The sequence below is a fragment of the Lagenorhynchus albirostris genome, chromosome 15 (genome assembly GCF_949774975.1).
Source record: "Lagenorhynchus albirostris chromosome 15, mLagAlb1.1, whole genome shotgun sequence".
Taxonomy (NCBI): Eukaryota; Metazoa; Chordata; class Mammalia; order Artiodactyla; family Delphinidae; genus Lagenorhynchus; species Lagenorhynchus albirostris.
In genome coordinates, this window is record NC_083109.1 from 58,542,931 (window position 1) to 58,569,430 (window position 26,500).

General features: G+C 56.5%; 1 protein-coding gene across 7 annotated transcripts in view; it reads left to right on the forward strand.

Moving 5' to 3' along the window:
• The window catches only part of CLEC16A (C-type lectin domain containing 16A), a 205,077-nt gene extending 187,815 nt beyond the window's left edge, over positions 1 to 17,262 (forward strand). For 5 of the 7 annotated variants that reach the window (XM_060122711.1, XM_060122712.1, XM_060122713.1 and 2 more), the window contains exons 22-23: positions 3,305 to 3,466; positions 13,758 to 17,262. In XM_060122711.1, the coding sequence (XP_059978694.1) occupies positions 3,305 to 3,466; positions 13,758 to 14,113 (518 nt within the window). In that variant the 3' untranslated portion in view covers positions 14,114 to 17,262. Of the gene's footprint in view, positions 1 to 3,304; positions 3,467 to 10,031; positions 10,156 to 13,757 lie in introns of all 7 variants that reach the window. The other 2 variants (XM_060122717.1, XM_060122715.1) reach the window with 2 other exon arrangements.
• The last annotated feature ends 9,238 nt before the right edge of the window (positions 17,263 to 26,500 follow it).

Genomic DNA, 26,500 nt, shown 5'->3' on the forward strand with positions numbered 1-26,500 from the left:
CGGGGCCAGGTGCTTGTCTTGAGTTCTCTGCAGAGCCCTCCTGACCCCTGACATGTCAAACTGGCTCTCAAAGTGTTGCCACCTCGATTTGGGGAGGAGCCCCATGAAATTGCAAGGGGAGTCTGGGCACCGAGCTAAAAAACAAACAAAAAACTTCGCTGAGCCTTTCTGAGTCCCCATGCCATGGAAAGAGGGGAGGTGGATTTTTAGTAGCAGCAGACAAGGGAAAGATGCATTCAGTTGCCTCTGCTCAGCTAGACCCGCAAATGGGTGGAATCAGCGGTTGGTGATTTTTTTTTTTCTCTCTCTAACTCTTAGCACCTACAGAAGGTGCACCATATTTTTTGTCAACCTATGGCTTGACCCCTAATACGTTCTCCAAATGAAGGAACTTGAGTATCCTGACCTCAGTCTTAGCATCTCGTCTGCTACCCCACGCACTCCACCCTACATGTCTTACAGTAATAAACCAGGGCGTTAAAGTGCATGAGAGAGAAGATGTGTGTCTTTTTTTTTGGAGGGGGGGCTGCATTGGGTCTTCGTTGCTGCGTGTGGGCTTTTCTCTAGTTGCAGCGAGTGGGGGCTACTGTTCGTTGCGGTGTGCAGGCTTCTCATTGTAGTGGCTTCTCTTTGTTTCGGAGCACAGGCTCTAGGCACACGGGCTCAGTAGTTGTGGCACACGGGCTCAATAGTTGTGGCTTGCAGGCTCTAGAGCGCGGGCTCAGTAGTTGTGGCGCACGGGCTTAGTTGCTCCGTGGCACGTGGGGTCTTCCTGGACCAGGGATCGAAACCACGTGCCCTGCATTGGCAGGCAGATTCTTAACCGCTGCACCACGAGGGAAGTCCCAAGATGTGTGTCTTAAGAGAAGGGGTGGGTGACCACCTTGGCGACTGCCACGTCAATCCTTCGTTCTGGCTGGGGCGTTTGTTGGGAATGTGACAGGGTCGGCTTAGTCTCAGCTCTCTTACCACACTCTCCGGCCCCTCTGTTCATGGTTCTGATAAATAAGCAGCTCAGGGAAAACTGTCCTGACGTTTTGATTTGTTAAGGAGTGATTCATTTTCAAGGCAAGTAAACAGCTTGTAAACTTGGTGGTTTACCACTTGAAGTGATTAAGAAGTAAGCAGCTATTAAGCTGGTTCTGTGGGGCTGTGGCTGCCTGCCCCCTGGGAATCTTCCTGACTGGTGTTTGGATTCACCTTGATGTTTGCCGTGCTTAATCAGAGGCCCTGCCACCACACACAGTATATCACAGGATGCCTCTTCCTGAGAACTCCAGCACGGTGATCCTACTGTTCTCCGCCGTAGGTGGGTGCGGGGAATTTACCCACCGTGCTCCCTCCAGGCCTCGCATCTGCATGCAGTCACATCGCCTGAAACCCGGGATGGCCTGGCTGGGGGTATAAATAGACCCAGCTTTTGATCCTTAGACAAAAATAATCTTACACAAACATTAGTACAAAAGAGCTTCTCCACGGTGGCTGGGTGTGGGTTCCCCTAAGTCCTGAGGTGGGGACAGAGCATCGGGTCCCCTTGCATGCGCCACCCCCCAGGCCTGCCCACCAGTGGGTGGAGGGAAGGAGGCTCAGGGAAGTGGGGAGACTTGCCCAGGACCCCGCGGCTGGTAAGCAAATGGATCAGTATGGAGCCCAGGCTTTCCTGGTGCCAGAGCCAGTGCCCCCATCCTCTTCCAGGCTGTGCACACTGTTTCCATCGAGGGCCAATATTTCAGGCTTTGTGGGCCGTGCAGCCTCTCTTGCAACGGCTCAGTGCTGCCATTGTAGCTTGAAAGCATCTGCAGGCAGAATGTAAGCAAAGGGCATGGCTGTGTTCCAGTAAAACTTTATTTAACAAACAGAGGGCCATAGTTCTCCAACCCCTGCTCGACACCCCGCTGCCTTCCTGAGTTCTGAGAAAGGCGTGGTCAGGCCCGGAGAACCTGCTGGAAGAAGTGTCAGTGGGCTCTGGGACGAGTGAGGTGCAGGCGGCGCAGATGGAGAGCATGAGGTTTGGGGCCTGGGTGAGTGTGCTTGGGGTGGCAAGGCTTGATGTGACTGGCCAGGAGGGTTGGGGTCCCCACTCTCAGGTGGGAGGAGGACTTGCCCCCATCCCTGCCCTGACTTGGTGCAGAAACAGGCTGGGGCACAGAGCACAGAGCTCCTGGGGAAGCAGCACGGTCTGCACAGGCTCCTGGGAGCGTCGACGAGTTTATTCCTTGGGAGCTGTCCCGTGTTCTGTGGATGGAATCGGAAGCCGCGGCCCTTTAGAAAAGCAGGCTGTACCAGGGCAGGAGTCACGGTCTGGGAAGGCACGTGCCTACCGGAGGAGGGGCTCCGGCGGCTCGGTCAGAAGGGCCCCCTCCCATCTTAGAGAACAGCCTGCTCCCACCGCGTGCCAAGCGCCGAGCAGGCTGGATGGGCCTGCTTGTACCCCCCTTGTTCTCCCCTTGTACCCCCGCTGCAGCGGGGTGGGGAGAGGCCGGTGACACACAGCCCACCGGCAGCTGGGAAACGACACTGGGCACGCGTCCTAGTGCTTCTGCTGGTGAAGCAGGGTTTGCCCAGGTCTGCAGGTCTCCAAATTGTGAAGCTCCTCCACTCCCCCGGGCTCTTCCCGGGCTGGAAAGGCCGCAGGCCCCAGAAATGTGCAGTCCCCGTCTCCAAACCTGGAGTTGCTCTGAGGGCCAAGTGAATCTCTGTGATTGCTAACTTTTCACCAGAGCTTTCCTTCTTCCCACCAAACTCGCCACCAGACCCGCCAGGGCAGAGCAGATTCTCTGGCAGGGAGCGTTTTCAGGGTCTCCCCTCCTGTCCAGTGCGGTGTTAAGAGCCCCTGGCAGAACTTGAGTGTGTGAGCAAAGGTCCCGAGGTTCGGCCGTGAAGATGTCCCAAGTCCCTCTGTGAACTTCACCAGGACGCCTCTGAGCCCCGAGGCTGTGTGTCCCCTTCAAGGGCGCAGCCGGCGCGGTGCAGAGCCAGCGTCAGCACCGATTAACGGCTCAGCCCCGCCCCAAGCCCCCCGCACCCCGGCTATGGCGGCTGCACCCTTTCCCTTGAAACAGCTTCGCAGCGTGTCCAGGTCAGTCCCAGGCCCGGCGAGCTCAGCTGATAACGGGGAGCAGAGCCAGACTCCGAAGGAGGCTGCTTTGTGTCGCTTACCGCCACCCTCACGCGGAGGCCGCCAGCCCAGCCTTCGCGGTGGGAGCTTTCCCAGGGGGCCACACGCCGTCCCTGGGGAGGTGGCACCCCTCCCGCCAGGCCGCCTGTCCCTCCCGCCGGGTCACGTCCCCGCCTTGTCTTGCAGGCTTCGCCGTGGCCCAGTGCATGAACCAGCACAGCTCATCCTCCCTGTCCTCGCCGTCGCCGTCTGCCAGCGGGAGCCCCAGCGGCAGTGGGAGCACCAGTCACTGCGACTCGGGGGGCGCCCGCTCGTCGTCCAGCCCCTCGGCCGCCCAGAGCCCTGCAGGTATTGGCCACGGACACGGTGCCGTGGGGGGACTTGAGGGAACCCTGCGACCCCTCCACCTGAGAGCCCTGACCCCCAGCTGCTCCTCACCACCGTGTCTGGGGACACTGCCACTCGGGGTTCCGCATCTGCTGGGACGTGGCTGTTGGCGGCGGGCGGCTGGCTCGGCTCCCCGCAGGGGAGGAATCACTCCCTTTGCAGGCTGGCCCACTGGAAGGCCTCCCCGGCGGCAGGTAGCTGAGCCTAAATTCTCCCCATTATCACCTCCGGAGTCTTAGGTGTCACGAGGAGGGGTCTCCCAGACGTGATTGTTTGAACTCTGGCGAAAGAATCGTGTCTCTGCTAATTTTGTTTTTCTCCTCCGTAACACACCAGTTTCTTCTTTAAATGTTTGGTGCAGTCCACTTGTCTGTGACGAGGGGGTGCATCTTGCCGCCCTTTTGAGAGTCTGTTAGGGTGGGCTAGAGTCACATCCTGCCCTCCTGTAACTGTCACAAGTGTAGATGTGGCACGGAGAGACCCCATGAGCAGGGAGCCTGGAGTGAGACGTGTGCGTGGTCACCCTGTGCTCTGAGCTGCCGTGAGCCCCTCGCACGTGAGCACCTCGCCGCAGTGCCTAAGATCCTGGGAGTGCAGATGCCGGCTTATTTCCTGAGCAACATGGCCCCAAAATGCAGCCAGAGGAGCAGGGCCTTGAGAGCGCATGACGCTTTGCACCCCGGCGGGGGACCCGTGGTTCTGGAGGGCCCCGGACATCTCTGATTTGAGAGATCACCCCATAACTCTGGTCTGCGCCCCCATTTGGGAACCCTCAGTGTCCTTTGCTGTTCCTGCAGGGTCCCATCCAGAGCCTTCACCCATCATATTTCAGGGGCACCTGTGCAAACTCTTGTTAAGTGATGGATCGATGGGTCTTGACAAAAGCGGTGCTTCAGGGCGGCAGCCACCACGGCGCCAGGAAATTGGGGGCCCCTGGCCACCGTCCACTCGGCACCAGAGACAGAGATCCCCTTGGGCTCCCGCACCTCTCTGGGGAGTTTTCAGCTTCCACTTTTCTCAGCAAAGGGTTAACCCCGCCTGGTCTCTGTGCCTGTGGCTCAGGGCACCTGTTGCCTGCAGCCCCTCCTTCCTCCTCCCACAAGCATCCATTACCTCCATCTCCGACTGACATTCATGGGGCCCCGGCAGCAAGGTGACCCTCAAGCCACCTCCCATAGACCCCCGTCCACTCGGCACCTGCTCCGCTCCCTGCCCCAGCCCAGGGAAGATGGCTGCCCTGTCTGAGCTATTTCTGAGCCTGACTTAAGGTTGGCTGTGTATCCGAGCAGTTGCTGCTGCTGTTCCCAGGCTCGTAGCTGGGAAATTCAGACAGAGCTTTCTCAGAAGCCAAGATCAGCCCTCTGCCTCCCCCTGAAGCCTGGTCTCACGCTGGCTCTGGGAACCAGAGTGCAGGGTTTTGTGTTTATGTGCTCACGTGTGTACCCGCGTCCTGCCTGCATGTGCACGGAGTTCTTTGTCTCTGTTGTGTGGACCCAAACACACACACATACTTACAATTGCATTTTGGGTGAAAGGTCTCTTCCTGGTGCCGCTGTGTATGCCTTTTTTCATTTTTAAGGAGGCACAGCCAACAGCTAAGCGAACCGATGAGCCATACACTTCTTTGCCTAAAACTGAAGCCGGCAAAGACCCACATTATGAAAATCTTGCCTGGATGTGCAGCTGTCCACCTGACCATGGGCCCTGGGGCTCTGCACCTTGCCCACCTTGCACCTTACACTAGTTTCTTTGTTCTTGGCCTCCCTCAGCCCCTCTATCTCTACCCCCACCATCCCCTGCTCGGTGCCAATGACATGTCTTCTCAACTCAGAAACGCAGGGGCTGTTAGCCTGGCTGTCAGGTCGATAAGTGATGATCAGGCCCCCGGGTGTCTGCTCCCAATCGGTGTGTCCCTGGCAGGCCTGCGGAGGCAAGCGTGCAAGGCCCCATTTTTTATGCTGCCTGACAGTAAAAGCCTGGGGCCCAGCCTGCCTGTCCAAATCTCCGTAGACACTGAAATAACTCACCTCCTGATGCAGGGCCGTCCTGTTGGGCGGCTGGCGCTTCCCTCTCCACTGAGGAGCCAGCTGTTGACCCCTGGAAGGAGAGAGCATTGGTGCCCACGGACTGGGGTGGCAGATCTCAGGAGGACCACCCGTCACTTCCTCTCAATGCCGAACTTGCAGGCCGGCCTTCGGCCACCGGTTGCATCCAGAGGACACCACGTGGGGTTTCCGTGTTCCCTGTAGGGCAGGTCTACCAGACGGTTCCAGCATCTGCCTGGCGTCCTACCGAGCCATGCTGGATGGAAGAAGAGAGGCAGGTTTTTGTTGGGACAGGTGCCTTCTGCCCGTTCCCTGGTTGACGTCAGCCCAGGGTGGTAGCCCAGTGTTCAGGCGTCTGATTTGGAAGCCACCAGACTTTCCACCGCAGGGCCTGGCCACCACCTGCCAGAGGCAGCATCCTTGGAGGGCCAGCCGGGGCCGCAGGATGGGCCGGGGCCCCTCCTCCACAGCCCACCCAGCCTGGATGGCAAACAGCTGCAGCCCAGCCACGGAGCCACTTGTCCTCAACGTGGTTTTGGAGGACACGGTGCAGAATCAGAAGCATTCCTGACCCTGTGTTTCCAGAGCTTCCCGGAGTCCAGGAAGTTCTTAGAGTGGAGAGCAGCCACCAGGCCCTTTGCAGCCGGGATTAGCAAACTCCAGGGGCTTTTTTGCTCTTGAAGCCACACTTTGCACATCAGGGTTTGGTCAGGAAAGCACCTGAGAGATACCGTCTACCAGGGCATGAGACAGGCCCGGTTTTCCATGTCTCTGCTCCATTGGGTCGAAACCTGGAATCGCACAGGGATACCCGTAAAAGCCAGGGGCAACCCTCGCACTCTCAGCCATTGATGTGGCCTGCCCCCCGCCACCCCACCCAGCCCTCTGGGTGTGCACCCACCACGGGGCGTCCCAGTAGGCACTGCTCCCAAAACCCACGTGTCAGGCACGGTGCTCACAAATACGTTACAGACACCCCCTTGTTGCGTCCTACCACCCTCCTGCCTCACACTCTGCTGTTGAAAACACGGGGGCTTGGAGAGGTCACACAGCTTGGCCATGCGCTGCAGCTGGTAGCAGGGGGGCCCAGATAGGGACCCAGCCTTGGCAACCCAGAGCCCTACTCCGCCTCCTGAGACAGCCCAGCGGAGCATCGCTTCGGTTCCTAAGTCTGTCCCAGGTGCCTCCATGGGGCGTCCCTGAGACCTGGGCCCCGGGTTCCGATCGCGGTTGGGGGCCGCCTATGAAGGGCGCGCATCTCTCCTCCCCACACGACGGTTGCTCTAGAGCCAGATGAAGAGCCTCAGCCCATTCACAGAGGCCCAGGTGGCTGTGCAGCCCCAGCCGGCGAAAGCAGGGCTATGCAGCTCCGGGTGGGGGGAAGCCCAGTGGTCCCCAAATCAGCAGCAAAATGGACCCCAGACGGCCGCCTCTGCCAGCCCAGATGGGTTCACCCCCAGATGAGGGTGTGAAACTGCTCTGATGCTCGGTTGTGTTTTCCGCCTCCGCCCTCTGTCCAGCCCAGGGGACCTTAGCGTTCCCTGCCTGGGGTTGAAAGAGGCCCACGCTTATCCCTAATACAGATTTCCTCAGCTTCCCATGGGGCCTCCAGTCTGAGCGCCTCAGGCCTTGTGGACACCAGGCCTGATCTCAGAAGGGTCCCTCTGAGCGTGGCCCTCCACCTGCCAGCCCCGACACCCCACCTAAGAGGCTGTTCTCTCTGCCTCTTACTACCTCGGCCTTGGTACCCCACGCCACCCGCTACTATGCACATGTCCTGGGCACAGAGGGTAGCAAAGCATGGAGGGCACAGGCTGGCAGGGGAGGACCACACAGATAAGTGTCCAGTTATAAGCTGTGAACTGGAGGCTGCGGGCGGGGCCAGAGACTCCCAGAGAAGGTGTCACTGGAGGTGAAAACCCGAGGATGAGTGGGTGACTGGGCCAGGGCTCCCTGAAGAAGGTGGCTTTTGGGTGTCACTGAGTCCACCGAGGCCCAGCCCGGAAACTGCCTGGTGACGAGTTGATTCCTTTTCCCGATCGTTCTGGGATCTACCTATCAATTCCACTCTTCCACATACAGACCCAGGGGGCGGTCTGTGTCTGAGAAACAGCCCCTATGCCCATCAGGGCCGAGGCCCAAGTGCCGGCTGCAGGCGCAGCGCAGGCAGAGGGACCGTCACCAGAAGGGGGAAGCGACACCGCCTAGAGGCGCCACCGCTTTGCCAGTCGCCCAGAGACACCCTCTGCGCTGCTTCTGAGTCTCCTTCACACACCAGAGGCACATGGTAGACCCTTGTGAGTGGCTTCTCAGCAAGTACAGGCCCTCAAATCGGGGCCAAGAGACACCCCAGACAGAAAGGTCAAAACTGAATTCTGTGGTAACCAAAGGAACCAACCAGAAAGAGTTGGGGGCAAGGGGGTTTTGTTTTCATTGTTGATTATTTACCTGTTAAAGCTGTGCCCAACAGGGTTTACCGTCTGGTTTTAACACCTGATGCATGAGCCCACCTGTTCCCATTGTCCTTTAAAGACAGTGCCCCGAAATCCTCTAGTCTTCCCGGGGAGGGCTGGGCACCCCACACTGTGGAAAAGTCCAGGAACCTCTTGCCTGCTCATCCGGCATAGCCAGCCTCGTGGGCCTCGGCTTGTTCCCCAGGGAGAAAATTACGGGGTTGGAATCGGCATTTTTCTTTCCTTAAACATTTTATGGTTTTGAGAAGCTGAAATTGCAGAAAACATATGGCGGGAAAGAGAAAATAGATCCAATTTTAGAACCAAATGTAGGATCAGTAGGAATACTTTAGAAACATCTTCTGGGTTATGCCTGTACACGCGCACACGCGCGCGCGCACACACACACACACGCACACACAGCGTGGGATTCTAGTAAGAAAGCCGTCTCCTCAGCTAAGAGCTCTGTGACCTACACCAAGTTCCTCAAACAGCCACTCTGCCTCCAATCTCCAATCTGTTGCGTTTCACAGGTGTTCTGAGTGAGCCACTTTGAGGAGGATGACAGAAAATCGTTCGTTAAAAAATGAAGTCATAGGCTTCCCTGGTGGCACAGTGGTTGAGAGTCCGCCTGCCGATGCAGGGGACACGGGTTCGTGCCCCGGTCTGGGAAGATCCCACATGCTGCGGAGCGGCTGGGCCCGTGAGCCGTGGCCACTGAGCCTGCGCGTCCGGAGCCTGTGCTCCGCAACGGGAGAGGCCACAGCAGTGAGAGGCCCGCGTACCGCAAAAAAAAAAAAAAAAAAATGAAGTCAGACTGAAGGCCAGGCCGCTCTTTCCAGCATCCATTTTCAGACCCAGGGAGTTCTGAGCTGGGGCCACTCTGACTCTCCCCTAAGGGTTTATAGAAAGAAGGAAGAGCTTGGTTCCTGGTGGCCCCTGTGCTGGGAGCCTGACACGGGCCTTCCCTCCCCCATCCTCACCTGCTCCCTGAGACGGTTGTCTGAAAGTACGACCTTCACCCCAGAGCACCATCCCATTTGGGCCAACTGAGCACCAGACAGCCCAGGACCGACCTGCGTGTTACTGAACCCGGGCACCGTGGTCAGGTGGGACTTTTAAGGACAAAACCCCAAGCCAAACGTGTTCTTTTCTCCCCAGTTTTATCCATGACGTTAATTTTTTTTATTGCGGTAAAATACACGTAACATCAAATGTGCCATTTTAACCATTTTTCAGCTTACAGTTCAGTCCGTTCGCCTTGCTGTGCTCCGTGGCACTCATCTTAAGCTCTGCCGTAATCCCGATTGTGTCTCAGAGGTGGCGGTTCCTCCCCAGGGAGATGCTCCTAACGTTTTTGTTGCAGCTGCTTGGCATCTGCCCTCAGATCTTGCTGCTGTGGTTCAGTCTTGGTTTCAAAGGTGCGGATCACCAGAGTGTGGCCGGGAGAGTGTCACCTCGTGGCTGGGGAGGGGGTGACTAGGGAGGGGGTCACGGGAGGCTCTCCCAGAGCCGCACTGGTGGCTTCGGTGGCTGCCACTGAGAGCCCTCGGCCTCATCAGTTGGGGTCAGAAATCTGCTTGTTTCCCTAACTGCTTTGGCTCCGATCCCCCAACCACACACCCTTCCCTCCTCAGACTGGCCCATGGATGCAGGGTTTTCATCTTCACCGACAGGCAGTTCTGTTCCTCCGCCCCCGAGGGTGCTCACCGAGACCAAGTGTCGCCGCTGACCCCAAGAATATCCTTCCCGACAGGACTGACCTCCGCCGTCTTTACCCGTCTTTGAGTCCCACAAGCGGATGATCTGGTTCTTAGCTGTCCCAACACCGCCTCATCGTGGGGGGCGGAATGGGGGTGTCCCACCTGCATGGGGGCAGCGTCACCAGCACCCGCTGGGTCGGGCCCCCCTGCCTCACGCTCCCGTCGATGCTTTGCGTCCATCGCTGCTCTGTGTCCCCTCTCCGTGTCACCTTCTCCGTCCCGTTGTTAAAGGCTTTCTATGATCTGTCGCTGTGTTTCCCTCTAGTCAGGAGTGGCAGGAAAGGACGCCGGCGAGTGTTCAGCCTGTCGGAGGCCGACAGTCACGGCGGCCACTGGGTTTAGTGCTTCGATCGGCAGCTGTCACGGCACCTCTGGCACGGTCACTGCAGGCAGGTCTCCTCCGGTAGCCTCCTCGGCCCGCGACGCCCCTGCACGCTGCATTTCCACACCAGCAGGCTCCCAGGACGCCAGGCGAGGGCACGGGGAGCCCGGGCCACCAACCCAAGCCATTTCCTCAGCTCCAGTCCCTTTCTGGCCTCATCCCGCCTGAGGACCGAACCCCCAGCCCTTCACCCCTGTGTCAGCTCCTCCGAGGCAGCCTTGGACAGCCTGGAAACGCTGTCCTCCGCACCAGGCTCGGTGCAGGCCCTGAGCTAGGGGGGTTCTCCAGCCCCATCCCCACAGGGCCCCCCCAGTTTAGGCCACAAGGGTTGGGCAGTAGAATTTGCAAAAAGCCACAAAGAAGTCAACTAGTTGCTTTTTTTCTTTTCCTTTTCCCTTTATCCCCCAGCCTTGCTCGAAGCTAAGTGGTAGATTCCATCACGTTCCAGCCAGAGGCCAAGTCATTTCACTTGTAAGCGCACTGGCAGATGTGACTCCATCAGCTCCCCTTCTTGCGTTTAGAGCTCCAAATAGTGGCCGCGGGTGGGCCGTGGTCACTGCCACCCTCCCGCGATGCTTCTCGTAAGGTTTCCCACCTGTGCCCTCCCGCTGGGCAGCTGCACTTGCCAGGCAGGAGCCTTTGCCTTCTCTTGTGTTTAAAAGCTGCTTCCTCTGAGCTTTGCCCTCCCACTTGCTGTGCTGCACTGTCCTTTTCTTCCCCATGTCTCTCAGTCCCACCTCCCCTGGCCTGAGTACATCCAATCCTCATTTTCATTGGAAACTGTCACTCACTTGCCAGGGGTCAGCTGAGCCCCTGCCCTAGAGCCACAGATCAGCTTCCGAGGGTGCCAGCCAGGGACTCAGGGGACCCGCTGCCTTGGTGTCAACTTGAGGCAGCACCGTGGGGAGGCCGGGCTTCCCTCACGGGAACCTGGACGTTGGGCTTTCCCGCTCCAGCCTCCACTCCTTTCCTGGGTCAGGCCCCAACCTGTGCCCTCAGAGCTCGGAAACACCAGCAGGTGAGCGAGGCCAGAGGGTCAGCGGTGGCCGCTGTGGGTTGACCATACACTGACCATAAACTGTGTCCTCGCTAGGTAATTTCCCCCCCGTGAGAACTTGGCAGAGTTCTTGGTTTTTTTGTGCCTCTTGAATGCAGAAATTTGTAGCTAACATTCAGGAAGCAGTTCTTGGTTTAAAAATAGGTAGGTAGGGGGCTTCCCTGGTGGCGCAGTGGTTGAGAATCCGCCTGCCAATGCAGGGGACACGGGTTCCAGCCCTGGTCCGGGAAGATCCCACATGCCGCGGAGCAGCTAAGCCCGTGCACCACAACTACTGAGCCTGCGCTCTAGAGCCCGTGCTCCGCAATAGGAGACAACACCGTAATGAGAAGTCTGCACACTGCAACGAAGAGTAGACCCTGCTCGCCACAACTAGAGAAAGCCCCCGCGCAGTAACGATGACCCAACACAGCCAAAAATAAAAAAATTTTAGTAAGTAGGTAGATAGATAGATAGGTAGAAAGAACAGTGTTGTAGGTGATGGGTAAGAGGAGGTTATTTTTCCTATTTAAAAAAAAAAATAGGAAGAGTCTGTTTTTCAGGGGAAAAACCAACCCTTTTAATAAAATTGTTGGTTCTTTTCCTAAAGAAGGAACCAGTTTTGTGTGTGTGGCATCGTTCGCTGGTTTATTTGTTTTCTAATATATTTGATAGCAACTTTCCCACACACTTGATCATTCTTATCACCAGAAACCCCATTAGGGATCAGGGAAAGAGGTTTGTCAGCCCTTTTGAGTATCTGCGTGCAAATGCAGACCTGAGCAAAGAGGGAATTCTCACAGAGAAGTCTGGAGAAAACGTGAAAGAAATGCTCTGAAGCTCTGTCTCCAGGTGGCACAAAAGTGCCCTTGGAGAATCAGTCATTTCTAAACTGCCTCGTCAGCAGCTAAGTTGACACGTGGGTCCTTATGTACGTAAGTTCCTGGACACGCTTGTTTGAAGCAAGGTGAGCCTGTACTCAGAGCCCCACGTTCAGATTGCGATGGGTCACAACCTGAGCCCAGGCCTTGAAACCAGCCCGTCACCACAAGGCGTCCTGAGTGGAGCAAATTCATTGAAATTCAGAGAAACCAGAAAGTGTGTGGGGTGTTTACTCAGCATTTGTGGGCTGAGATCACACCTCAAATCATTTTTTCCACTAGTGCTCATCCATGTCCCACTGCCACCCTCTCAGAGCGAGGACAGACCCAAAGCCCCATGCAGTGGTTTTCTCTGGGCCTTGTTTCTCTTTAAAAAAAAAAGAAAGAAAGAAGAAAAACGGCCTTGTGAAGAAGTGACCTGGGGCCTTTCTGAGCTCACCGTGCCCGGGAGTCCTGTGGGAAGCTACTACGTGTCCTTTGGGAGACTTGATCTGTCGCTTGAGTTTCCTCTCCACGCTGGGGATCCTCTTCCTCTCCTTCCTCCCATTCTGTATGCCCTTCGGTTTTATTTTGCTCTTGGTTTTTCCATTCTTTTGCTCTGTGTTCAATTTGCGGTTCTGTTTTGTTTTGGCTTAACTTAAGAAAAAACAAAAAAAAATACAACTGACTTAAGTGGAATCACATTGAAGCAAAAAATGTCTGCCATCATCCCAGGGCCCAGAGTGCTTTCAGATTCATTGTCCACACAGTGTCCTCAGCGCCTTTTTGGCCCGAAGATCTGTAACAGAGGAGATTTGCTTTCCAAGCGAGATGCCCACGGCCTTCGTACCCATGTTTTCAAATCACTGGCACATAAAGTCGTGGAAGATGTTTCCCACGAGGAACCCCAGTGGCAGCTGGTATCTCTGTCCAAGCCAGCTCGTCTTTGGAAAGCAAATAGGCCGCTTGTCTGTAATCTAATCACGGATTTTGAAAAGCACCAAAAAATGAAATTGCCGCTCCTAAAATAACTGCATTGGGCCACTCCTCCCTTGTGACGTGGTTTCTCTCCGTGGCCCCTGGGGGAGACCCTCGGGATAAGAATGGCCTGAGCGATCACAGCCCCTTTCTGGGTGCTAACTCAGCACTTAGAGGAGGACCAGGTGACAAAACCACAGTCAGAGGTTTTGTTTTAGCTTTGCAAAGCTGAAAAATTGTATAGAATTCCTTTTTTTTTTTTTTTTTTTTTTTAATACTGCAGTGAGTTCCCTCTTGGGGAAATGTTACCAAATATAGACTCTGGGCATGGCCTGAGGTGATAAGCACACCCAAGCCTGTTCTCTACCTAAATGCATGTTTATCATCAGGGAGGTGGTTCACACACAGGGCCTGTCTGGGCTGTTTCCTGGCACCAGGAACTGGGCTTCTGGAACCCACTCATTGGTTCTGCACAAGCCCCTAATGTGTCCCTTGCATCACAAGTCAGAGTAACCATGGGCCCTGACAGGTTTCCCCCAGGCCTAGGTAGGGCTGGATTTGCCAGCTTCTGTGTCCCCAGGAGGAAGTGGAGACAAGCTATTCCCCCAGCACATCATCCCCCAACCAGACCTCCCTGGGCCTTTGTTCAGCAGGGGAACGGGGTGCCGGCGTGAGCAGAGCATCTCGGAGCTGAGCATACCTTTGTTTTTTCTCCCGCCCCCACCCCCCACCCAGATGACCCCATGACTATGGAGCAGCCTCAGCCTAACCTTCCCGACCAGTTGGTGATCATCAGTGAAACAGAAGCAGAGGCCAGGCCCAGCAAGAGCCTGGCGAGGAGCGCGGATGTGGAGACAGTCAACCTGTGCCCCAGCCTCATCCCCGCCCAGCAGCCCACCATCTCCCTGCTTTGCGAGGACACTGCCGACACGCTGAGCGTGGAGTCACTGACTCTCGTCCCGCCCGTCGACCCCCATAGCCTCCGCACCCTCACCGGCATCCCCCCGCCACCCACACCAGCCGCGGTGGGCACAGGGACCCCGGGCGAGGGGGCTGCGCAGCCAGAGCCAGCGGGCCCCGCTGAGCACTGAGTTGACCTCCCTTCGTGCGTGCGGCCCCGCTGGCAGGGACCCGGAGCAGCTGACACGACAGACACCTCGGGAGCGTCTGAAGTTCTCCTCGGCCCGGTAACCGCCTCGAACCATCCTTGCAGTCCTTTGCTCCGTTTGAATTCCCCTTTTACTTCACACCTCTTTGAGAGCAGGCTGGGACCAGTGGCGACACCCCAGAGAACCCAGATGACTGAGGCAGAGGAGGTTGGGCTGGTGTCAGAGCCCACGGCCCCAGGGCAGCAGGACCCACCGACAACACTCCCTTCATCAGCCAGCCCCTCCCCAGTCTCGAAGGTCCTCTGCCAGCGTCCCCAGTGAGCACAGAAGAAGCGGACGTGGTCACTTTGTGTAGAAATTTGTAGAAAAGCAAACTTCGATAAACATCTCCTTTGGATATTTATTCCTGCTTCTGGCAGCAGATGAAAAACATCTATTTTAAAAGTTCAAAAAAAAATCCTCCACCCTGAGGTTTGATGTCATGTTAGAAGTGTAATATTACTGTCGAGATTTCATTTTCATTTTGCCTTGAACTTCCCAGCGTTTTGGGTTTAGAGTTCTCAGTCTGGCTTTCTCCGTTGTCTTAAGGGATTCCATTTCTTTATTACTCACTAACTCTGCAAGCCTATGGAATGATAAAAGTCCCTTCCTGGAAAGGTTAGAGTATTTTTTAAGCAAAAATAAGGGAGAGACTCATATTCTCAGGTACACACAGAGCTGGGAGGGCCGAAAGTTTCTCTGCCGTGGCAGCCCAGGGGCCTTGCGTTACCCAGAAGATCTTTCCATGAAAGGGGGATAGTGCAGTCAGCTCCCCGCTCAGGACCATTCCTCGTCTCTCCGGACTGAAACCAAACAGGACGGTTTTCCGGCATCACCTTCGGTTGTCCCCATCTCTCTATTTGTCTAAGAGAGAACGATTTGGGACTGCAGACACTCCAGCCCCCGTGGCCGTGATGGAAAGGAAAGGCCATGGAAACCGTCCTCTGAGTCCGTCGCCTGCTGCTCAGTGGTGTGGGTGCCTGCATGCAGGGACATCCCGAGAACCAGCCCCCGCCCAGCTGCAAGGACGTGACGTCCGAGCTCACAGGGCCATCCTAGGAGCTCGGGGTTTGTCCCTCTTCCTCTCAGCTGCTGCTGTAAAGATGCAAGTTCGTTTTTAAAATGGAAACCCCCAGTTCCTTCTCCATTTGGGCTGGGTGTGTGCAGGCCAGGTCTCCGCTATATCCGATAAAGCTCCCAGAATGTTCTTTCTACTCAGCCAGGCAAGGCCAATCGACCCTCACCTCTCTGGTTGATGCTCAGACCTTCCAAAACTTGCCTCCACGTGTCCCCCAGGAGTGCCAGCACCCGTGGTGTCAGTGTCAGCCGGTCCGGGTTATCAGGTGGCCTCAGGAAATGCTCCGCACGCTTACCTCTTAGAGGACCCGCTCCCCGGTACCTCCCCCAATCTGCTGTCAGGCAGGGCCTGCCCGGGCCAGACTTCAGCCTCCTGAAGGAAACACACTGGTCCCCTGAGGAAGGGGAGTGGCGCCTGCAGGACAGATCTCTCCAGCCTTAAGAAGCCCTCCGGGCAGGTGAGCCCAGCCAGCACCAACAGGGGAAAGACCCAGCTCAGAAACGCAGCCATTTAGGCAGAAATTCCAGGGGCCCTGGCAAGGAGGGACAAGCCATGACCTTCAGGAGAGTCCCCTGGAAAGGACAGGCAGGGGGAACGGAAAGAGGGAGAAAGTCCATGTTGTCAGGGACAGGGGCCCCCTGGTTATTCTGCCAGGATGCAGCGGCAGGCCAGCCCCAGAGCCACTCACTGCCGGTTTTGAAACAATTCTGGAGCAGCAGAAATGAGAGGCCAGTGACCTCCCAGCCGGTGGCATTATCGTGAGGAACAAGCCGAGGCACGTGGACCCTGCCCTGGGACCACCAGCCTGCTGTCTGAAGTCCAGTGGCTCCAGGTGGCTTCAAGCTCTACAGGAGGAAAGTCTCGGCGGGGGGACAGCATGCCCAGGAGGACCCGCAGCAGTATCACCCAGGCAGGAGAGCTGAACGCAGCCCAGCCTCCATGGGCTCTTGAATAGCAGGTGCGATCAGACCAAGCTTCCGCCCCACGTCTGGCCCAAGGGCAGGCCTCTCCCCGGGTGGGCTCGAGGGGTTGGTTGTGGGCAGCCCACAGCCGGCTGGCAGCCAGGTCTCCACTGTCTTGGCAGCAGTGGCACAGCTATGTCTTCAGGAGCCCCCAGAAAATCTAACAGTGGGGGCACCTCCAGAGGGGCCCGTCCAGACAGCAGGTGCTGGGACTCTGGGGCAGAGAGGTAGAGCCAGGAATCCTTGGCGAGCCCGGGGCAGGGGCCATGGCCTGTGACACGTGAGTACCAGACTCGGCCTCAGCAGGCCCGTCCAGCCCGCTATCTCCATGTCCCCGCAGAGACCCTCCCCAAGTCCACATCGGGCCCACTGAGTTTGCCAAGTCAGGGGCAGGGCTGGCCACATGAACCCCCAAACGTCAGCTTTGAAAGTTGCTGGGGAGAAGCACATGTCCTTTCCAGTTTGGGACCTTGAGCCAGCGAGGACGCCTCTCAAAGTCAGACAGGTACGTGCGCCCCCCCCCCCCGGGGGGGTGGGGGGGAGGGACTGTCCTCCTGCCACCAGCAGGCCCTCTGTGCTGCCCTTCCCCCCATCACGCCTGCCTTGGTTGCTGCTCTCTGCAGAAGGCAGCTCCCACCCAAGCACCTGCACTGCGACCTGGGGGTGGGCGAGGAAACGCACGTCTTAACAGGCATACACCAAGATTTCTCTAAGGTCTCAAGATGCACTGTTCAAAAAGGCACAGGGTGAACCAATTCTCATCTTCTTTTCTAGACGAAATAAATAAGAAATATTTAATGTAGTCATGATGATATTGGGCATAAACCTTAAGGGTTCCTTAAGTTCCTCTGAGTTGAAAATATGTAAATAATTCTTGTCCCAAGGAGGAGCGGGGCTGGGAAACCTCATGCTTCTGGGCTACGGGACCGTTCCAGGGAAGTACCTGCTCTCGCCAGCATGACTCATGTTTCGTGGGTACTGAACACGAGGGTGGAAATGAAAACTGGAACTTCCTTGTAAATCTGAACTTGGCAATAAAAGAAAAAAAGTTACCAAGAGTGTGGCTGCTTCTCCATGGCTCTGTAGCGGGAAGGTCACGGCCAGGCGAAGGGGAAGGTCCTTGGCCGTCTGCAGCTGCTTGGCGAGGGGCAGCAGCTGGGCCCCGGGATCCCCACTTCCTTAAAGGGAGGTGGCGTAGCTCCTACCCAGGGCTGGGAGAACGCCTCAGGTGCTCCCTTCAGAAAGGGCCCCAGCTTCAGGCAGGTGCCGTGAGCCTGGTCCATGTCTCCATCCCTCAGCTGTTGGGCTCCATTGAGCCTCAGGTTCCACGCCCGGAGGGCGGGCTCCTCACATTCCTGTCTCGCAGGCCAAGCACAGCCCAGCGCACCAGGGTGCGGGGAGCCTGTGCGATGTCGCTGCCACGCCAGGGGAAGCGAGAAGGGCTCCCCGCTGAGGACAGTCAGGTGAAGTTGTGCTGAGGCGGGCAACTTTCCTGAGCACACCGACGTGCACCAGCATGAGCTCTGGAAATCCCTGGAGATGGGATCACGGTTCTTCCAGAAACTTCTGACTCTCCACCTCAAGCCTGGCCCAGAAACAGCCGGACCTTCTGGGCCTTGAGGTAAAACCCGAGTTGAGTGCAAGGCATGAATGGGGCACCCCACTCGTGCCGAGGGTTGAGGTGATGTCGGTGGAAAGTGTGGGCCGCTGCTCCGCGTCCAGGCTCGCACTGGCCGCCAGCAGGGGTTCAGCCCCAGTAGGTTCCTCCGAAATCTGCCCATGAGGCCTGCAGCTGAGGTTGGACCCCGCTCTGCACCGGGGGCCTGCTGGGTGCCCGGTGCTGGGCCGGGACCGGCCTGCAGCCTCGCAGGCACATGGACACTCGTGTCATGACGACTTTGGTCTAGAAAAAGGCACTCGCTGGAAGGATGCCCAGGGAAAAGGTGGAAGACCGGCCTCAGGACGGGTAGAACCAGGGACAGCAGCTGTTGGGGGTTCGGCTCCCTCCTGCCCCAGGGCTCCCTCCAGAGTGCCTCAGAGCCTAGCTGGGTCAGCTGGGTCAGCTGAGGGCCAGGCCTCGGGGTTGGTGGGAGGAGGGGGCGACAGGTCAGGGGAGCGGGGCGAGGAGCCGGGCAGGCGCTCTCCTGCAGCACAGCCCTGCCCTCGCACAGGTGAGGAAACAGGCCCAGCAGGGCTCTGCAACCTTCCCACGCACCGGCCCTGGAGCACAGCCGGCCTGCGCTTTGTGCTACCCCCAGGCTGCTGGGCCGAGCATCCCAGGCTGTTTACAGGAAGGAGGCAAGCAGCAGTTCTGGGACGTGAATGGCTGTCGGAATCATCTGGAACACTTGTCCACCATCTTGAACCACGTGCCGTCCCAGACGGGGTCAGTGAGAGCCGAGATGGTGTCCGGCAGGAGACCCTTGCACAGCGTGGCACAGAGGGCCTCCCGGCTCTTAGGGAAATGCCAGCCTCTCTTCAGGAGGCAGAGTCTGGAGCCAGGTCACCCCCGCATGCTTGGGTTTCCTGTCTGCAAAGCAGGGACAGAAACAGGCTGACCCGTGGCTGGCTCGGATGGGGAGAGCCTCACAGGCTTAGTGCTCGACTCAGGGCAGGCGGCCTGGGGGCCCCGGGCTCTTGGTGTGAGACCCTCAGTGGCAGCTTCCACCACCCTCTTCCCGGGAACGGCACGTGGCCTGTTTGGTGGCCTTGGGCCAGTCACTGCCTCTCCTAGTCTCCAGTTCTTTGTCTGTAAGGCAGGCTGAGGAGCCCCCAGGCCACGTGTGCCCTCCAACTGGAAGTGGCCCTGGGGGAGGTGCCCGGCAGGCCTAGCCGAGCCTCCTCTGACGGTACCTAGAAAGTGGAAAGGCAGGTGAGGGCGGGCGGGCAGTGTTCTACCTGTGAGTGACCTTGCATCCCGCACAGGATGACCACTTCCCAGCTGGCCGCCGGCTGGAAACCCCTCCCCCTGCTGTCCTGCCTCCTCACAGCCCTTAAGGGCAGTGGGGAAAAAACCCTCAACATCTGAAGTGCTTTTCTCCGAAGGAAGATAGGCTTGAATCACCAAACTGGGAACAGGCGGGGGCTTCCTGGGAACTTACTAAAGTACAGATGGGGCCGTGCAAGGCCTCCCCGCAAACCCCCCACCAGAACCTCTGCTCCACACCCCCCCAGCTCAGCCTCCTCTGGCCCTGCCAGTCCTCCTCCTGGGCCACAGCCATCCAACCCAGCCTGGTTTCCCCCCAGAACAGTAGCAGGTGCCCACCTGGACACACCAGGCTCAACACCTGAATGTCACTGCCACCTGAAACCACCTCCCTAGTTCATTCAATCTGTGTATCAGTGCCGAGGCCCCTGATTTGCAATGGCTTCTGTGCCGGGCTGGGCTCCGCATAGATAAATGATGGTGAATAAGATGGAAAGAAAGGCAGGAGGGCATGCTGAATGTGAGCCTCGGCCCAAGGCACCTGCCTGGGCGGCCACTCGAGGCCCCTGAAGCTGTTCCAGGAGGTTTAGCCTCCGTGCCGAGAGCAGTGGATGCAGTGGGGGTTTAAAAGCCAAAAAGTGATGTAATCTGATGCGTGTTGCAAGAGATCACTGGGCCTGCAGGTGAAGGACAGTCAGGAGAGGCCCATCGCAGTGCAGAGGGGTCGCTAGGGAAGTGGGTGGCCCGAGGCATATTTAGGAGGTAAGACCGACAGGTTTGCTGGACTGGCCACAGGGGAGAGAGCTCAGTATCCCCCGAACAGCCAGCTGTCACCTCCTCTCTCCACTCCTTTCTTCTTTGATGTGTTTGCTTCTCTTTTACTCTGTTGCTTCCACTGATCGCCAAAGGATTGCAGAACCCTGGTGACAATTTGGCAAAGCATAGAAAAATAGTATTTTCCACAATTTCACCATGAAGGGACAGCTCCTGTCGGCACACTGGCCGATTTCCTTCCAGTCTTTTTTCTATGCATTTTAGCGATTGACATAATACAGTGGGTGTGATTTCATGTCCTGCTTTTGACACTTAGCCCCCTGGTGTCAGCATTTCCCATGTTACTGGAAGCTCCATTTCCAAAGAGTATAAAATGTGGGGGAACGTGTCCTTCGGGTTAGCTGTTGCCCAGGGGTGGACCTTAAAGTTGCTTCCGCTTTCATTATTTTAAATTACCCTGCAATGAACACCTTTACACATAAACCTTTGTCCATGTTTTATATTATCAATCCCTAGAAGAGGTTCCGAGCATAGGTCATAGAAACATAAATCACTTTAAGGCTCTGGCTGTAAACTGCCAAGTGGCTTTCAGGAAAGGTCGGCCCATCAACACTGCCACCAGCCATGTGCCATTTCACCACAGCTTCCTCTGCCTGAGTGTTGCCAATTTTTAAATCCTCCCCATTCTTACAGCCCAGCTCAAAGCTCACCTCCTCTGCAAAGCCTCCTGGGATTTCTCCTCTCCATCCTCCACTTTCCGAGGCCAGTCGCTCCCCTCCCTCCACTTGCCCCGAGTCCATCCCAGCTGTGGTTGACTTTGGTCTGATATTCCCAGGCATCAGGCAGATGAGTCCCCCACCCGCCCAGCTTCCTGGCCCCAACTAGCCAGCACATTTTGAGCCGCTGTAAGATGCCAAGAAGCTTCCCCAACAGCCTATGAGGTCAGCATTATGCTCTTTTACAGAGGAGGAACTGAGACGCAGCCCAGAGAGACCAAGTGATTTACCCAAGGTTGCACAGCTGCTAAGTGGTATTGCAGGGGCTCGAATAGCAACAACTCCTGCTTAACGGAGACTTTCTTCAGGCCAAGCCCAGCTAAGCGAGGTACATGCCTGATCTCATGTACCTCAACAACCCTACCCGACCGGCACAATTATTATCCCCATTTTACAAATGAGGAACCCGAGACCCAAGGTCACCCAGCTCAGGAGTGGTGGAGCCTCAAGCCGTAGTCTGTTAGGCTTCCAGTCACATCTCTCGCCTCTCAGAGAGCAAAGCCAGGAACCACCACCCCACGTGCGAGGGGCCAGGCCAAGCAGGCCCCTCACCAACTCCAGCGAGCTCCCAGGAACTGCTTGGATCCTGCCCTATCTCTGCATCTTCTCTTGAACCTGCTTATCTCCTGCACTTTATTGGCTTGGCTTTCCTGCCAATCCACCTGGGCAGGAACAGCCCTTTTGGGGCACCCACTGCCAAATACCTTGGAAACTGCACCGTCTGCCTGGCCTTGGTGGCATCTGTCACTGAGAAGAGGTGACTCAAAACCCCACCTCCCTCTGGCCCCTCCCTGGGAGGCCCCGGTGGGCAAGGAGGAAAGGTTTCACTTCCCCCATCGTTTGAACATTTATTCAACAAACATTGATTGAGCACCTACTGTGTACCAGGCACTGGGGAGGCAGCAGTGAACAAGTCAGACAGAACTCCGTGCCCCTGGAGCAGACCTCCCAGGAGGGGGAGGCCAGCAATAAAAAAAAAAGTATAGAAATTCCGTAGTGACTAGAAAAAGTACTGAGTGCATGAGAAGATACAAATAGAGCTGAGGTAGGGGTCTCAGGCCAACTGGTGAGAAGAAGAAAGGAGCTGCTGCAACTTAATCAGGGAGATCAGGGAAGGTTGTGCTGAGAAAGGACATGTGAACAAAGATGGAAGGAAGTGAGGGAGGGACAGACATCTGGGGTTAAAGTATCCCAGCCAGCGGGAACAGCCAGTGCAAAGGCCCTGGGGCACATTGGAGGAACTGTGAGTGCTGGTGTGGCTGGGGAGGACTCAAGGAGGGTGAGACCTGAGATGAGTAGCAATAATGGGATGGACTGGGAGGCCACGGGGGCCCTTGGACTTTTCTCTGAGGCAGATGGGGAGCCCTGGGAGGACTGTGAGGAGAGGAGGACGATGTCATGACCTAGATTTTAACAGGGTCACCCAGACTGCTTCTTGGAGAAAATTCTGGATCAGGGTAAGAATGGAGGCAATTGCCAAAAATCCAGCTTACCAATCTGACGAGGCCCTGTAGCTTTGCCCCTAGGGCTACGTGTACACACGCTTACGTGTAAATGTGCACACGTCCACACACGTGCACGTGCATACACACACCCGTAGACCTTGGGACCAGACAGACCCAGGCTCCACCCCTGACCCCACAACCAACTTTCTTTGTGACCAAGAGTCAGCATCTTCCCATCTCTGAGCCTCAGTTTCCCCTCCTGGAAGATGGAAGTTCAGACACCTTCTTCCCAAAGTACCAATGGGAAAATTTGCAGTTTGCCGAGAGGAGGGATGGCGAGTGGGTGGCCCCCAGCGGCACCCACACAATGACCCTTTCTCCTTGACGTGCTGTGGATGGTGAATGAACCGGTTACCCTGGCTTCTGACTCCAGGGAGTGGCTGCCGGAAGGTGCCTCTGGTCAGGATTGTCCCAGGCTGGGCAGGGAGCTGCAAGGGACCACCTCTGCCCTTAGGGAGTGCCCAGCCTCTGGGGAGGCATCCCCATAAACAGCCCACCACAGGGTCCAGCCGAGGGTCTGGGACCCTCCAGGCTCACAGATCCACCTTGGATGCTTCTAAATTGTGAGAAGGTAACCGTGAGAAACACACGTGGAAGCACGTTCCGAAGGTCGAACCCACACTTTCCTGCCCTGCGTTACTCCACAAACATGTATCATCATCCTCGTCACCTTTACCTTCACCTTCACCACCTTCATCCTCATCCTCATCCTCAGCATCATCTTCTTCATTCTCATCTTTTTTATCTTCTTTATCCTCATCCTCACCTTCTGCATCTTCATCCTCACCTTCATCCTCATCATCTTCATCATGTTCTTCATCTTCATCATCATCACCATCATCCCCTTCATCCTCATCCTCAGCATCCTCTTCATCACTGTCTTCATTATAATCTTCATCACCATCTTCTTCATCCTCATCTTCTTCTTCGTCAAAATCCTCATCCTCGTTATCGTCTTCACTAGCCTTTACAAAGCATCACCTCGGTATCAGGCCTTGTGCCAAGCATATTGTTACGCTCCATCTCATTTAATCCTCTCAATAACCTTGTGAGGTGGGTACTATGATCTCCCCATTTTCCAAACTGAGGCACAGACAGATTACAAGACTTGCCCAAAGTCACAGGTCTGGGGGACAGAGCTGGGATTGATTTCCACACTGATAGGCCTGCTTGAGTGCGCTGACCTTGACCCTAGCCCAGTGGGGAAGCCCCAGTCATGGCCCGGGCCCTGTTGGCAGGCTTTGTACGCAGGCCCTGCCCTTGCTGGGGTCACTGTACCTCGTCCACGTCTGCACTGATGCCCTGCCTCTCCCTCAGGGCTTTCCCTTTCCCTGGGTCAGGGAGGATCGGCCCTGCTTCCCAGAGCGGGCAACTGAGGTGGGGAGAGGCAGACTTACTCAGGTAGTAAGCGCAGGATTCAAACCCAAGTCCTCTCCCCACACTGTGTCCGTGGGGGGCTGGTGAGAGGGGGGCAGCCTGTGAGGCTGGGGACAGTGTTACCAACCACGGAGCATATCCCCCTCCACCGCAGCCTCCAGGGACCCTCTAAAACCACCCTCCACCCCCCTCAAATTCCCCCAGTGGCTCTTGATGTCCCCACTGGGTCCCCCCAAGTGAGAGAGATGCCTTGGGGTCTCAAATAACCTCAGATCACAGGAGAGAAAGTGATTCCCCTTTTCTTATTCCCTTCTGGTCCTTCAGGTAGAGGCAAAGAGAAAACCTCCATTGGGTGCTTGTCTATCTTTAACAGCCTTTTGAACATTTTCTGATTTCCCCTTTTTGCAAAAGAAACAACCCCCCTCCTGCCGCCCCCAGTCTTCAACTGGCAACCTCTGGAGCCAGAACTGTTTTATTTTCATTGTGCTTGTTTACAGTTACCCGCTACTGATGGCAAGTGGGACTGGTGTTTCTCTTGTGGTGATATTGTGAAATGTCCTTTTTGATTAAAATTAGCTTTTAAAATAAATGTATTAACCATAATGAGATATCACCTCACACCTGTTAGAATGGCCGTCATCAAAAAGATAACAAACGCTGGAGAGGGTGTGGAGAAAAGGGAACCCTTGTGCACTGTTGGTGGGAATGTAAATTTGTGCAGCCACTGTGGAGAACAGTGTGGAGGTTCCTCAAAAAAAATTAAAACTAGGACTACCATACGATCCAGCAGTTCCACTCCTGGGTATATATCTGAAGGAAATGAAGGCGCCGTGTCAAAGGGATTTCTGCACACCTGCGGCCCCTTGCAGCATTAGTCACAATAGTCAAGACACGGAAACAACCTAAGTGTCTTGTCAATGGATGAATGGATAAAGAAGATGTGTATGTGTTCACAATAGAATGTTATTCAGACACAAAAAAAGAAGGAAATCCTGCCACAACATGAGACAGCATGGATGGACCCTGAGAGCATTATGCTAAATAAAATAAGTCAGAGAAAGACAAATACCGGCCTATCACATTTATATGTGGAATCTAAACAAACAAATGAACTCATAGAAACAGAGATCAGATTTGTTGTTACCAGGTGAAAAAAGGGAGACCAGCTCTGGCTCAGCCCAGGAGGATGGGTGTGGGGCTGTGTAAACCCCGAGAGGACGGAGGGGGCACAGCTGAATGTGGGTGGCGTCTAGGTTGACGTGGCTGCGACACACACACAAGCCGAGGGAGGGCCTGAGACTGTGCCCACCCCGGTGTCCTCAACCTGTGAAGGGACTGCAGAAACTCCAGAAGTTCCCACGTGCCCAGGTCCTAAGGATTCCGGAATCCAGCTAGAGGCTCGAGGGTTTGTGTGTCCACCTGGCTCAGGTCTCGGCCTGGGTCTGCCGAGAAACAAGTGGCTGAATGCAGCCAGGGTGAGGTCTCGCTCGGCCACACGTCCAGCTTCAGCCCAGGCTCTCGCCCCCTGACCGAGCGCATGGTCACCAGCAAGACGAGGATGGCCAGCGCTCTCTGCCCGTACAGCCCCGGCACAGAATGGCTCGGCGTGGGGACGGCCATGATGGGCAGGACACCTTTGAAGGAAACCTTCAGGCAGCCTGTTCCTAGAAGGAAGGGCCTCACCCAGCGTTTACCTGCTGGCACCAGGTGCCCGTGGCCGGCGGGCTCTGTCACATGTCCCCTTCCAGGGGAGACAGCGAGCAGTCAGGGCGCCTCGGGCAGGGCTCCTGTGAATCCGCCCTCCCGTTGGCACCCAGGAGGTGGGAAAAGCAGGAGGCTCCGGCTCTGAGGTCCCCTTCCCCCTCCACCCCTGCCCCAGGCAGGCCTCCTTCTCCCCTCCCTGTGCCTCGGTTTTCTCATCTGATTCACGGAGACAGTAATACTTTCTTCCTGGGATTGTGCAAATTAAATGAAATCATGTGTAGGCTGGCGGGGCTGCTTCAAGGAGCCTGGACTTCGTCATGAGCCCATGAGCCCGGTGGAGTTTTCAGGGGGATCAAATGTAATAAATAGAACAAATTTTAAAATACATATTGATGGGCTGAGAAGAAAGAAAAGCAAATCCCAGGGGCCAGCAATAAAGAGGGAATTCAAGGTAGGCTGGACATGACCTAAGGTGGACGCTGGAACTTCCTGCCCACCTGGGGCCGGCAGACGGGATCTTGGAACGGAGCCTGGAGGGGGCCAGGGGTGCAGAACCAGCATGACGCAGGACCGTGTGAGGCCGCCCCTCCAAGAAAGGGGGCTGCACTCTGCCCACCCACCCAGGGATGCAGCTGAAGACAAGGGGGCTGAAGCATCTGGTGAGAACTTCAAAGTCTGAGACTGGGAGGGTGGGAGTGGGGCAGGTGGGTCTGGGATCCGGACTGATGCTGCCCTGGGTCACTACAGTCTCAAACCAGAGCATCCTATGAAGACCTGTCTCCCGCTGGCAAGCCCCCTGCAGTATCAGCAGAGCAGCCTCAACAGGCCTCTGGGGAAGCCTCCCATCTTGAGGCAGGTGGGACGCCCGTTCGCACAGGCACAAGCAGGCTCGAGATCCTCCCACTGAAGATGAGCTCACAGTGAACCTTAGAAACCACCAGAGGAATCCCACCTGGCGGGAGGAGCCTCACCTGGGCGGTCTTTACCCGCCGAGCAGTCAGCAGCTCTGCCATCCCCTGCCCCAACCCCCTTGCCTGTCTACACTCCCAAACCTGGGAAACCACGCTTCTCACCAGCTCCTCGTGGGAGCCTGGGGTTCATGTTGAGGAATTCCGGGGTGCGGGAGGAGCTGTCTCCCCTGGGTACACGAAGTGAAGACAGAGAGAGCCCAGGTGCAGTGTGCAGTGGGGAGACCACAGGCACTGAAGCCTCTAGAAGTCCTCAGAGA